The following is a 12,902-nucleotide window of genomic DNA, read 5'->3' as shown; positions in this document are numbered from 1 at the left end:
ACAGGACCATGATTATAACAACCGACCATGTTTATAACAACCATGATATGATTAAACAACCACGACCGCAGATATAACACCCGACCATGATTATAACCACAACCATGATTATAACAACCCGACCATGATTATAACAACCCACGACCATGATTATAACAACCACGACCATGATTATAACAACCGGCCATGATTATAACAACCACCCGACCATGATTATAACAACCACGACCATGATTAAAACAACCCGACCATGATTATAACAACGACCATGATTATAACAACCATGACCGCCAGTTATAACAACCACGACATGATTATAACACCCGACCATGATTATAACAACCACGACCATGATTATAACACCCACGACCGCAGTTATAACAACCACAACCATGATTATAACAACCACGACCATGATTATAACGACCGCCATTATCAACGACCACGTTATAACAACCACAAGTGATTATAACAACCGACCATGATTATAACAACCGACCATGATTATAACGAGCATGATTATAAACGACCATGATTATAGCAACCACAACCGCGATTATAACCATGCGACCATGATTATAACAACCACGACCATGGTTTAACAACCACGACCATGATTATAAAACGACCATGATTATAACAACCACGACCGCAGTTATAACAACCATGACCACGAGTTATAACAACCACGACTATGATCATAAACCACGACCGCAATTATTAACCACGACCATGATTATAACAACCACAACCATGATTATAACAACCACGACCGCAGTTATAACAACCACGACCATGATTATAACAACCCGACCATGATTATCAACATCGACCATGATTATAACAACCCGACCGCAGTTATAACAACAACGACCATGATTATAACAACCATGACCATGATTATAACAACACGACTATGATTATAACAACCGACCATGATTATAACAACCCGACTATGATCATAAACCCGACCATGATTATAACAACCCGCGACCATGATTATAACAACCACGACCATGATTATAACAACCACGACCATGATTATAACAACCACGACCGCCAGTTATAACAACCACAACCGCGACCATGATTATAACAACCACGACCATGATTATAACAACGACCATGATTATAACAAAAACGACCATGATTATAACAACCCGACTATGATCATAAACCACGACCATGATTATAATAACCGACCATGATTATAACAACCACGACCACCATTATAACAACCCGACCATGATTATAACAACCCGCGACCATGATTATAACAACCCGACTATGATCATAAACCACGACCATGATTATAATAACCACGACCATGATTATAACAACCACGACCATGATTATAATAACCACGACCATGATTATAACAACCGATATGATTATAACAACCACGACCATGATTATAACATCCACGACCATGATTATAACAACCAGCGACCATGATTATAACACCCGACCACCAGTTAAAACAACCATGACCATGATTATAACAACCACGACCGCGAGTTATAACAACCATGACCATGATTATAACAACCCGACTATGATCATAAACCACGACCATGATTATAACAACCACGACCATGATTATAACAACCACGACCATGATTATAACAACCACGACCATGATTATAACAACCCCGACCATGATTATAACAACCACGACCATGATTATAACGACCATGATTATAACAACCACGACCATGATTATAACAACCCACGACCGCGAGTTATAACAACCCGCGACCATGATTATAACAACCCGCGACCATGATTATAACAACCACGACCATGATTATAACAACCCGACCATGATTATAACAACCACGACCATGATTATAACCACAGCCATGATTATAACAACCACGACCATGATTATAACGACCGCCAGTTATAACAACCCGACCATGATTATAACAACCGACCGCCAGTTATAACAACCGACCATGATTATAACAACCCGACCATGATGATTATAACAACCGACCATGATTATAACAACACGACCATGATTATAACACGCCATGATTATAACAACCACGACCGCGATTATAAACGACCATGATTATAACAACCCGACCATGATTATAACAACCACGACCATGATTATAACAACCCGACCATGATTATAACAACCACGACCATGATTATAACAACCACGACCATGATTATAACAACCACGACCATGATTATAACAACCATGACCATTATAACAACCCGACCTTAACGACCATGATTATAACAACCACAACCATGATTATAACAACCACGACCATGATTATAACGACCATGATTATAACAACCACGACCATGATTATAACAACCACAACCATGATTATAACAACCACGACCACGAGTTATAACAACCACGACCATGATTATAACAACCGCCAGTTATAACAACCCGACCATGATTATAACAACCACAACCATGATTATAACAACCACGACCATGATTATAACAACCTGACCATGATTATAACAACCACGACCATGATTATAACAACCACGACCATGATTATAACAACCACGGTTATAACAACCGACCATGATTATAACAACCACAACCATGATTATAACAACCACGACCATGATTATAACAACCACAACCATGATTATAACAACCACGACCATGATTATAACAACCACGACCATGATTATAACAACCACAACCATGATTATAACCACGACCATGATTATAACAACCACAACCATGATTATAACAACCACGACCATGATTATAACAACCCGACCATGATTATAACGACCGTAGTTATAACCACGACCATGATTATAAAACCACAACCATGATTATAACAACCACGACCATGATTATAACAACCCGACCATGATTATAACAACACGACCACGAGTTATAACAAAAACGACCATGATTATAACAACCACGACCATGATTATAACAACCATGACCATGATTATAACAACCCGACTATGATCATAAACCCCGACCATGATTATAACAACCCGACATGATTATAACAACCACCATGATTATAACAACCACGACCGCAGTTATAACAACCACGACCACGAGTTATAACAACCACGACCATGATTATAACATCCACGACCATGATTATAACAACCCGACCATGATTACAACAACAACGACCATGATTATAACAACAACCATGACCGTGATTATAACAACCCGACTATGATTAACAACCACGACCATGATTATAACAACCCGACTATGATCACAAACCACGACCATGATTATAACCACGACCATGATTATAACAACCACGACCATGATTATAACAACCATGACCATGATTATAACAACCATGACCATGATTATAACAACCACGACCATGATTATAACAACCACGACCAGTTATAACAACCACGACCATGATTATAACAACCGACCGCCCAGTTATAACAACACAACCATGATTATAACATCCACGACCATGATTATAACAACCACGACCATGATTATAACGACCATGATTATAACAACCACGACCATGATTATAACAACCACGACCAACAACCACGACCATGATTATAACAACCACGACCATGATTATAACAACCACAACCATGATTATAACAACCACGACCATGATTATAACAACCACGAACATGATTATAACAACCACGACCATGATTATAATATCCACGACCATGATTATAACAACCACGACCATGATTATAACAACCATGACCATGATTATAACAACCACAACCATGATTATAACCACGACCATGATTATAACACCCACGACCATGATTATAACAACCACAACCATGATTATAACAACCACGACCATGATTATAACAACCATGATTATAACAACCACAACCACGACCATCTGGAAAACGATGTCGCTGTACGCTGTCAGCCGGACGGCGGTTGTGCGTTAGCCAAGCATGAGCGTTCGAACTTTCACGCCTCGGTAAACTGTACCACCGGACTTGCCACCGGGCACGAAGGGCCCATGATCACTTGTTGTACACTAATGTACTACAATTCTTATCTCGAGCAAAATATATGACGTTTATATTCAAATTAATCTCTGTCTTGCAAGGATTTCAGCAATGCAAATTATATTCTCCTATATTCTCCTGTATTAGTTCGGTCCCTCAAGCTTCTAAATATTAATGTTGTTTTCAAGTGTGACTCAACCATTACCAATATGTTAATAAGGAATAGCCCAAGTTTGAATGTAAATGGAAGTGTTTATTGTATTCCATGTAGCAAATGTAATTGTAATTATGTAGGTCAGACAGGAAAAACACTGCAGCTCAGAATCAAACAACATAAGTATAATATCAAAACTGCATCTGAAAGCAGTGCCTTGTTCGTTCATGTTAGGAATAATAATCACCCCATTGCTTGGGAAAAAAGCTTAGAAGTATTCAAATCATCTTGTGTCACAGAAAGACTTCTGGTTGAAGCTAGTTTGATTAAGGAATTAAAATCAATAAACCTTAGTGATGGTCAGTTCAAAACTGATAATATGTTACATAAATTTATTTGTCAGTGGCCCAAGGTTAAAAATGCTTTGAAAACCTTTGATCTAGATGTAGGATAGTTATTTTGTGGGTCCTTTTTTCTGACCTGACCTGGTTAGTCACGTCACCACCCTTCTCTTAAGCTCCTCTACGTGTGTGTTGGTGTGTGGATTAGTGGATGTCATCATTATGACCTGACCTCCTGTTTTTAAGGTCACCCTGTATATTTAAGCCTCTCTCTGTCCATGTAATCCAGTTGCCTCTGAAGATGTCTTGAATAAAGACGAAAGCTAAGGTACTCCGTTGTTTCCATTTTCCCGTGTGATTTTATCAAGATATATATATATATATATATATATATATATATATATATATATATATATATATATATATATATATATATATATATATATATATATATATATATATATATATATATATATATATATATATATATATATATATATACACCGTGGAAAAAAAGTAAAATATCATGGTAAGGCAATAAAAAATGAAAATAACGCTCACCCACCCCTCTTAGTACAGTGGGGTATGCTATAACGAACGTAATTGGTTCCAGAACCTCGTTCGTTATAGGATTAATCCGTTCCAGGCCCCCAAATAAAACCGCTTAACACTGAAAAAATTCTGTGGAAAATGTAAAAAATACGGTACTTTATCTTACCTTAGTGTTATTCAGCATGCAGGTACCCCTAAACACTGGCACATCACTATCACTTCCACTGGGAGTCTTGGCTTTAAGGTCCTCAAACAATTGTCTGGCCTTCTCACAAATTATAGCTTCACTAATGTTACCACCTGCCATTTCTTTCTCCTTTATCCACACTAAGAGTAAATTTTCCATCTCTTCAATCACATTACACTTTGCTTTGCTAAGTCTAAAGATTCCCTTAGCCACTTGCACAGTTTTTAACTCCTCTTTATTCTTCAAAATCGTACATATAGTCGATTTAGCCATCCCATACATCACTAAGTTTCGCAATGCTTCTTCCATTCTCACGTTTCTTTATAATTTCTTTCTTAGTTTCAAGGGTTATTAGCTTTCTCACTCGCTTTGGACGACTCATTGTTACAATTGTATACTTGTATAACAAAATAGTTATACAAATAACGCGAATTTCCACATCAAAAGACGAAATTTCAACAATAACAGTGGTGCACTGGCTACACAATGAGACAAAGATGGCGCCTGACGCTCTTGTTGTGGGTCGCGGTACAACAATATTCATGTGCCAGGCGAAATAGTCCGTATTCATCCGCGTTCGTTGTAGGAGTTGCGTTCGTTATAGCATTCTCAATTTTATAGGTAAAACCGTTCGTTATAGGAATATTCGTAGTAGGATCCGTTCGTTATAGCATACCCCACTGTATATATATATATATATATATATATATATATATATATATATATATATATATATATATATATATATATATATATATATATATATATATATATATATATATATATATATATATATATATATATATATGCAAGCTATAAATTAAAGAAAATACTTGCAGTGTGTTTAATATGTTACAGTATATTATAAATAAATAAATAAACAAATAAATCAGTAAATCCATTTCAAGTAAATGGAAAAATTTTACTCGACACAGACATTAGTTCCAGTTACCGGTAAATAGCAGACGCTTCAGTGACATCACTAGTGTTTACACTACACCAGCGGGTAACATTTGATGACATTACTTGAAGTGAATTGGCCTTATTTTAAAAAACCAAGGATGGTTGGTAAAGGACTACTGAGTCAGTGGGTAAGTGTCACATTTGGGGTACTGGTCTTATACAGCGAATAGAGCTCAAAAGCTACTTTTTAAATGGAAATTTGGGGGGGCCGTCTTATGCACCCCGACGCCTTATAGGCCGAGATATACGGTAAGTCATTTATGTCCAATGTATATTTTCAGCCTTCGGCCGCAAACTTTTTCAATAAACCATTTATTATTATTATTATTATTATTATTAATGCTTTGAATGAAACATGCGTACACACTGAATATTAAATTTTCCTGTAACAAAATTATGACTGGGAAGAATACATAATTTATCCCTGTCATAAGCATAATATCAACATTATGGGAGCAAAATAATTAGCATTGTTGCTTATGTATATAAAGTGCACTTTTCTTACCTCTGGACTGGGATCATCCATAATGTCAGATGAAGGGCTGGCAGGTGAGGTAGCCATATTGGTGGTCAAGGGGAGAAGCAGGCTGTGAGTGTGGCAGAGGTGATGCAGAAGACGCTGGGCTGGTTAGTGAGGAGAGAGACAGGAGTGGAGGGAGGTCGGAGGGGTTGGATCTCGGCATTAAAAAAAATTATTGGCAAATGTTTGGCTTTTATTTTCTTCTTTTTTTTTAATTTCTTGATAAGGTTGTGAAGCACTCTCGATATTCTGCTTCACTTTGATGGTTAAGTCCATTGATGGGTCATTCATAAATCATATGTTAAATTTTTGGCAAACCTGAATATATCTGCCATCTTATGTAGAGTCCAGTTATTATCTTAAGTATCTTCATCCACACATATTATCCTCCTCTTCCTCACTCCTGGCAAGCTCCTCTAAGTAGTCCTCACTCAGTTCCTCTCCTAGTGTCTCACGCATCTCCACAACTTATTCCAGGACTAGTTAAAAAAAACCGTCCCCTCCAACGTCTTGTGCCAACTTCACGATTTTTTAAACTTTACCACTAACAGAAGGAAACCCTGTGAAGTCATTCACAGCTTCCTTCCAAAGAGATCGCCAACACACATTGATGGTCGCTAGAATTGCTCTCAGATGATACTGGCGGGAGATGTGGGAGAACACAACCGGGTCGGATGTAGCATGACGCCATGATGTGACATCGTGGAGGACACCCGTGGTTTTTAAAATAAGCACCTTACCTTTTTATGTTATTTTAATAGAAAAAAATCTCTGGGGCTTGTTTTGCAGATACAATAGTCAAATACGTGAGGTGGACTTGCATCTGTTGAGGTACCCCAGTTCTCCATTTTATTTTAATATTTTATAGTATACTATAAAACTATAAAATACTGTACTGTACTATATACAGTATACAATACACTTTGACATTATTTGACAATATCCGAATTTTTGAGTTTGAATATTTGTTCGTTTTTGGTTCAAGTTAAAGCAGTAGTGCTAAAAGAGCCCACAAAGGAATTACGTTGGATATAAAACTCCCCTCATGCAGCACTCCACATCATTCGTGGTGAGTTAAATTCAAATGTTTTGTGTACTGTATTATTTTTATTTATTCCTTACATTTACTGGTACATTTGGGCAGTCACCCAGCTGACTCACATGGGGGAGGGACGGAGGGAGGCAGAGTGGCGAGTCGTCTATGCAGTTACAGCTCACTGCCTCCACACACAAGCATTCATTTTCCAAACATACACATAAATGCTAATTTTTCTTATTTTATAGTTTTATATTGTAGTTTCCTATTTTATAGTTTTATATTAGATTTTCTTTATTTATAAGCCACATTAGAGTACTGTATTGTAATGATTTTTTGACAACTTCTATAGTTTCATTATATGTAACAATAAACACTGCAGCTGGCAAGTCGGCGACACAGTTACAATTCCCATACATAAACACCCATACACATTATTTTTCTTATTCTATAGTTTTATATTATATTTTCTTTATTTCTAAGCCACATAAGAGTATTGTACTGATTTTATTTTTTTTCTCAAATGATCACAGATGACGAGTCATAACACGCTGAGCTGGCGAGAGATGGTGGATGGGTTGACTCACACAAGAGCAAGACCCAAGAGTCAGAAATGTATAAGCTACATATAAGTGAGGTTGCGTACTATGGACCCTACCGTAATTATGATCGTATTAATATCATAAAATAATCAATGTCTGTGTTTAAAAATGTTTATTTGAATTAAAAAGTGCCTGTATTACTTCTTTTTGTCGAAAATGGGATTCACGTTTCGGAAATTCATGTTGAGGTCAACTTTTCAAGGACGCACATCTTCCGTATCCTGGGGAATTATTGTATTCAATTATTATCCTACTTCCAATTCACTCAGTACAAAATGTCTTAAAGAACATTATGGGTCTAGCTCTCCCAAGAGGAATAAACACACTGATTATAATAAAATAGTAGAGATGGTGAAAAAGCTTTAACGTGTTGTTTCTGTTTGCTATTGACAGTCCAATTTTGATTGATGTGCGTGGGTGTAATCTTCTGTGCAGTATTGTAGTTCTATATCAGTATACAGTGATATCCCCATTAGCCGGAACAACTGGTGCAGAGCACTTCCGGGAATGAGAAATTTCCGGGTAATGAGACGACTCTCTCAAAGCCGGAAAAAAATCTCTTCTCAACTTACGACAACCCGGACATACGACGGCCATGGTCGCATAAAATATTTTTTCCATTACGTATTTTCGAGTCCCGATGTTAGTGATCGCGCTGTTTACTGACAAAATTTTCGTTTGTAATTCCCTTTAAAATGGCTGGCAGGCGTAAAAATGAGAGTTCTCGTGGTGCCGAGAAGAAAAAGAGACACCCATTTTAGAATTTCTATGTATTATTTTCGCCTTTTCGACTTACGGCCAAATCGGCTTACGACCTGGTTGTCAGGAAGGAACCCCGTCGTAAGTCGAGGAGAGACTGTATATATGTTCACAACAGCATTATTTCTTACTTATGAATGATCATATATGTGGGGTTATATTCTTAAATATAATACTGTGTTGGACAAACTTAACACCTTAAGGAAAAAATAGGGTTAGGGGAAGTAAAAAAAAATGTCCTAACCTAACCTCGTGAGTAAATTTGTATTGTACTGCATGTTCAACACAGTATTATATTTAAGAATATAACCCCACATATGATGATATGACTGTTGTTCTATGTCCTCACAGCATAAGGCTCGAGGTACATATTAATACACTTACCAGCATATGCTATCATTAATAGTGCTATTACTAACACCCAATGAAGCCCTTCTATATCATTCATAAGTACGAGGTCTGTCCAAAAAGAAACAGAACTTTTTAAATAGAGCTCCAACTAGCCAGTGCAGCGTGCTCGCGATGGGAGCACTGTGTAGAGGTGACCTTGACCTTTAGCCTTTAGTCTAACACTAGTCGCATCACACCACGTCAATTAGTCATCGAGCTACATGCGCTAGAGTGAACGTGTGTTTCGTGCACTTGGCGATTTGTTGCAAGTTGAACAATGAAGGATCTTGAAGAGCAACGTGTTTGCGTGAAATTCTGTTTCAAATTGGGAAAAAATTTTAAGGAGACTTTTCAAATGTTGCAACAGGCTTATGGGGAGGATTGTTTGAGCCGTACGCAATGTCACGTGTGGTACCAGCATTTCAAAGGGGAAGAACATCCACCGAAGACGCTCCCAAATCTGGACGTCAGAGTCGCTCAAATGTGGAGGTGATGTTGATCGTCTTTTTTTAATTTGGAAGGGCGTCGTTTATCATGAGTTTGTTCCACGTGATCAGACAGTCAATAAAGAGTTTTACTTGGAGGTCCTGAAGCATTTGAGGGAGACAGTGCGAAGGAAGAGGCCTGAGGTGTGGACAAACAAGACCTGGATGCTGCACCAAGACAATGCACCTGCTCATGCGTCGCTCCTTATCCGTGACTTTTTGGCGAAGCACGAGACGACTATCGTCCCCCAGCCGCCCTACTCTCCGGATTTGGCCCCTGCGGACTTTTTTGTTCCCAAAGTTGAAATCCACCCTCAAAGGTTGCCGATTTCAGACGATAGAAGAAAATTCGTTACGTGACATGCGCACCATCCCTCAAAACACGTTCCAGAACTGGAAAAAATGTTGGGAGCGGTGTATCAACAGTGGAGGGGAGACAAGTCAGATTAAGTTGTAAGTAAAGCAATAAATTTGTTTTTTTTTAAAAGTTTGGTTTCTTTTTGGACAGACCTCGTAAGTAATAATGCTGTTGTGAACATATCTCTATTGGACATGTTATATAAAATTACCTCTCTCTCCCCCCTCTGTACTGTACATTCTTCCCTCTTTTTCTCTCCAGTGAGCGTGTGTCAACATTTAAATTGCCCTCATTTATACCAGCTTCACAAGAAAAAGGAGGCGAGGGGAGGAGCTATGTTTATCCACTTCAGATTACTTTCTGATGAGATCACTTCATAAAGCTGTGAAAATAGAGGTTACATGTTATTTCCCATAAAGATAAAATTATACTATAACACTTTGTACTTATTTACAATGTTCCTTAAGTTAAGAAATCTATATCAGATGAGGTATTGTACAGTACTACCATTAATTACTCCTAGACCAAAATAATAATTCTTCAGCTCTTTATAATACTGGTAGTTAAGTTTAAAATCAGATCTCAAAATGACTTTAATAAAACATTCAAAATGCAATGAAACCATTTTTAACTGCATTTATGTCAAAACACTTAAAGTACATAGGAAAATTCACAGTGATATCATGATGAGCTTTTCATGTTTATATGAAGGCTGAGAGTGAGTTGCTATCATAGATGAGGCAAATTTTTCCGAAAAATATACATTTATTCACAAGAAATTAATAAAAAAAAGATATTGAACATCACCTAAATATCATATTGCCTATCAATCAAACATAAACGACCTTGACTGCAGGGATGAGTATACAACCACAGATAAGGGGTTTGTGGAAATTTAATTAGCTCAATACAGTAAACTTATGAAATAAACAGTAATTTACCATAGATCATGGTTCCCTGTAAATTCTTGATGGAAGTTTTCAATTGAGGCAAGCATCAAAGCCATTTATTTCATAACAATGTTTGGTCAAAATTGCAATACTGTAAAAACTAACTTAATGTAGGACTAGTTTCATGATTTCTCTATATGTATGAACTCTTATACAAAATACAAATAAAATATATTGAAACATATAATTTAAGGGGAATAAATGCTCAATATTATCTGCCACTTATGAATTTAAAAATGAGTGAAAATCTTTGAACATCAAAAAGTGTACTGGTATTACAATAATTAGTCCACACACTTAACAGAAAATTATGTAATTTCTTCAACAAGATATTCATCCTGAACATTACACTTTTGGTTTGTGAATATAACTCAATATCTTGCACCTTTGAGAGTGAAGTCTAAAAAGTAGGTATTATCATAACCCTCAAGTCAGCACTCCATACCTTAGTTCAAGATACTGGAACAGTTACTAGGTATTCCTTCAGTTAAGATCATATCAAATAATAACTAAATACTCAAACAGCCAATGTCTTTAACAATGATCACCTCTGACTCATCAGTAGAGTTGGAAGTTAAATCATCAGAATCAAGACCTGCTTGGTGTTGCCGCTTGCGGTCATGTGCTTGTTGCTTCCTTAACTGCTTCTTTAATTCTTTGCGCTTGGCGTTGGAGATATGCTGAGAAAATAAATGGTATATCAGTGTAAATCTTTATAAACAAATTTAATAATGAAAGCTTGCACCTCAAAAGATTAAAATTAAAAAACAATATATATGTATATATGAACTCTCGGGGTTTTCATGCATATTTTCATAAAAGATTTGAGTCCCATCCTTATATCGTGTCAAAATATTTTATTTAAGGATTTTTATGGAAACAGTCTTGTAGAGAATTTATTGAGGATCATTAGGGTACAATACCAAATCCATCTCTCTAACACAATTAGAACAGATGTTGGGTACAGTATACAGGAAAGCCTCCGATAACGACGGTTCTACTAATGACGAATCACATTTAAAACCCTGGTTAATTTAGGACCAAATTTAATTTACACCGTTATTTTTATTCGTATTTACGACGAAAATAGAAATATAAAACAAAAACATGCCTTGTGCACGGAGGCTGCCGGGCTTGTGAGTGGTGACGCCAGCATCACTAGTATAAACAGTCACAGCTTGTAGGGCATTTTGTTTTCACGCATCTGAACAGGAACAGGAGAAAAACTTTCTTGGGTTTCATACATAATTTTTGTGTCCCTATTCAACATGAGCAAGAGAGATAAAAGAGAGTGTATAAGCTTAGCTGAGAAACTATATGTGTTAAAACCAATATGAAGAAGGTGAGAGGTCTGTGGATATTATATGGATCAAGCAATGAACATATTTTCTGAAGTGGATCCATTAACAGAACAAAGCATTAAAATTAACAGAGACTTGAAACATTCATGACTCCTACATAAAGATGTATGAGAAAAAGAAAATAGCTGTGGAAGGTTCTTGACACAGTTTTATTATTCGAAGGCCCTAACTGTCAACTTCAACTACAGCTACACCAACAACTACATCATCAACTTCAGGTTCAGCTACACCATCAAATTTAGCATCAGCAGCAGTTTCAGCAACAAGTTGTT

The 12,902-nt window shown here is 36.8% G+C and overlaps 2 protein-coding genes across 3 annotated transcripts in view; one reads left to right on the top strand and one right to left on the bottom strand.

Annotated features, from left to right (window-relative positions):
- The window catches only part of LOC121863299 (OTU domain-containing protein 3-like), a 132,763-nt gene that overhangs the window by 80,781 nt on the left and 39,080 nt on the right, over window positions 1-12,902 (top strand). The window lies entirely within an intron of this gene.
- LOC121863298 (OTU domain-containing protein 3-like) lies at window positions 10,900-11,952 on the bottom strand (the record flags this gene model as incomplete). Its single annotated transcript, XM_042361888.1, is given in 1 exon segment — window positions 10,900-11,952. A coding segment is annotated over 1 exon segment (174 nt), but the record flags the coding sequence as incomplete, so codon positions are not given.

This window comes from Homarus americanus, unplaced genomic scaffold (genome assembly GCF_018991925.1).
Source record: "Homarus americanus isolate GMGI-L3 unplaced genomic scaffold, GMGI_Hamer_2.0 scaffold46197, whole genome shotgun sequence".
NCBI lineage: Eukaryota > Metazoa > Arthropoda > Malacostraca > Decapoda > Nephropidae > Homarus > Homarus americanus.
The sequence above is the reverse complement of the archived record's forward strand: the minus strand, read 5'-3'. Positions and strand labels throughout refer to the sequence as shown.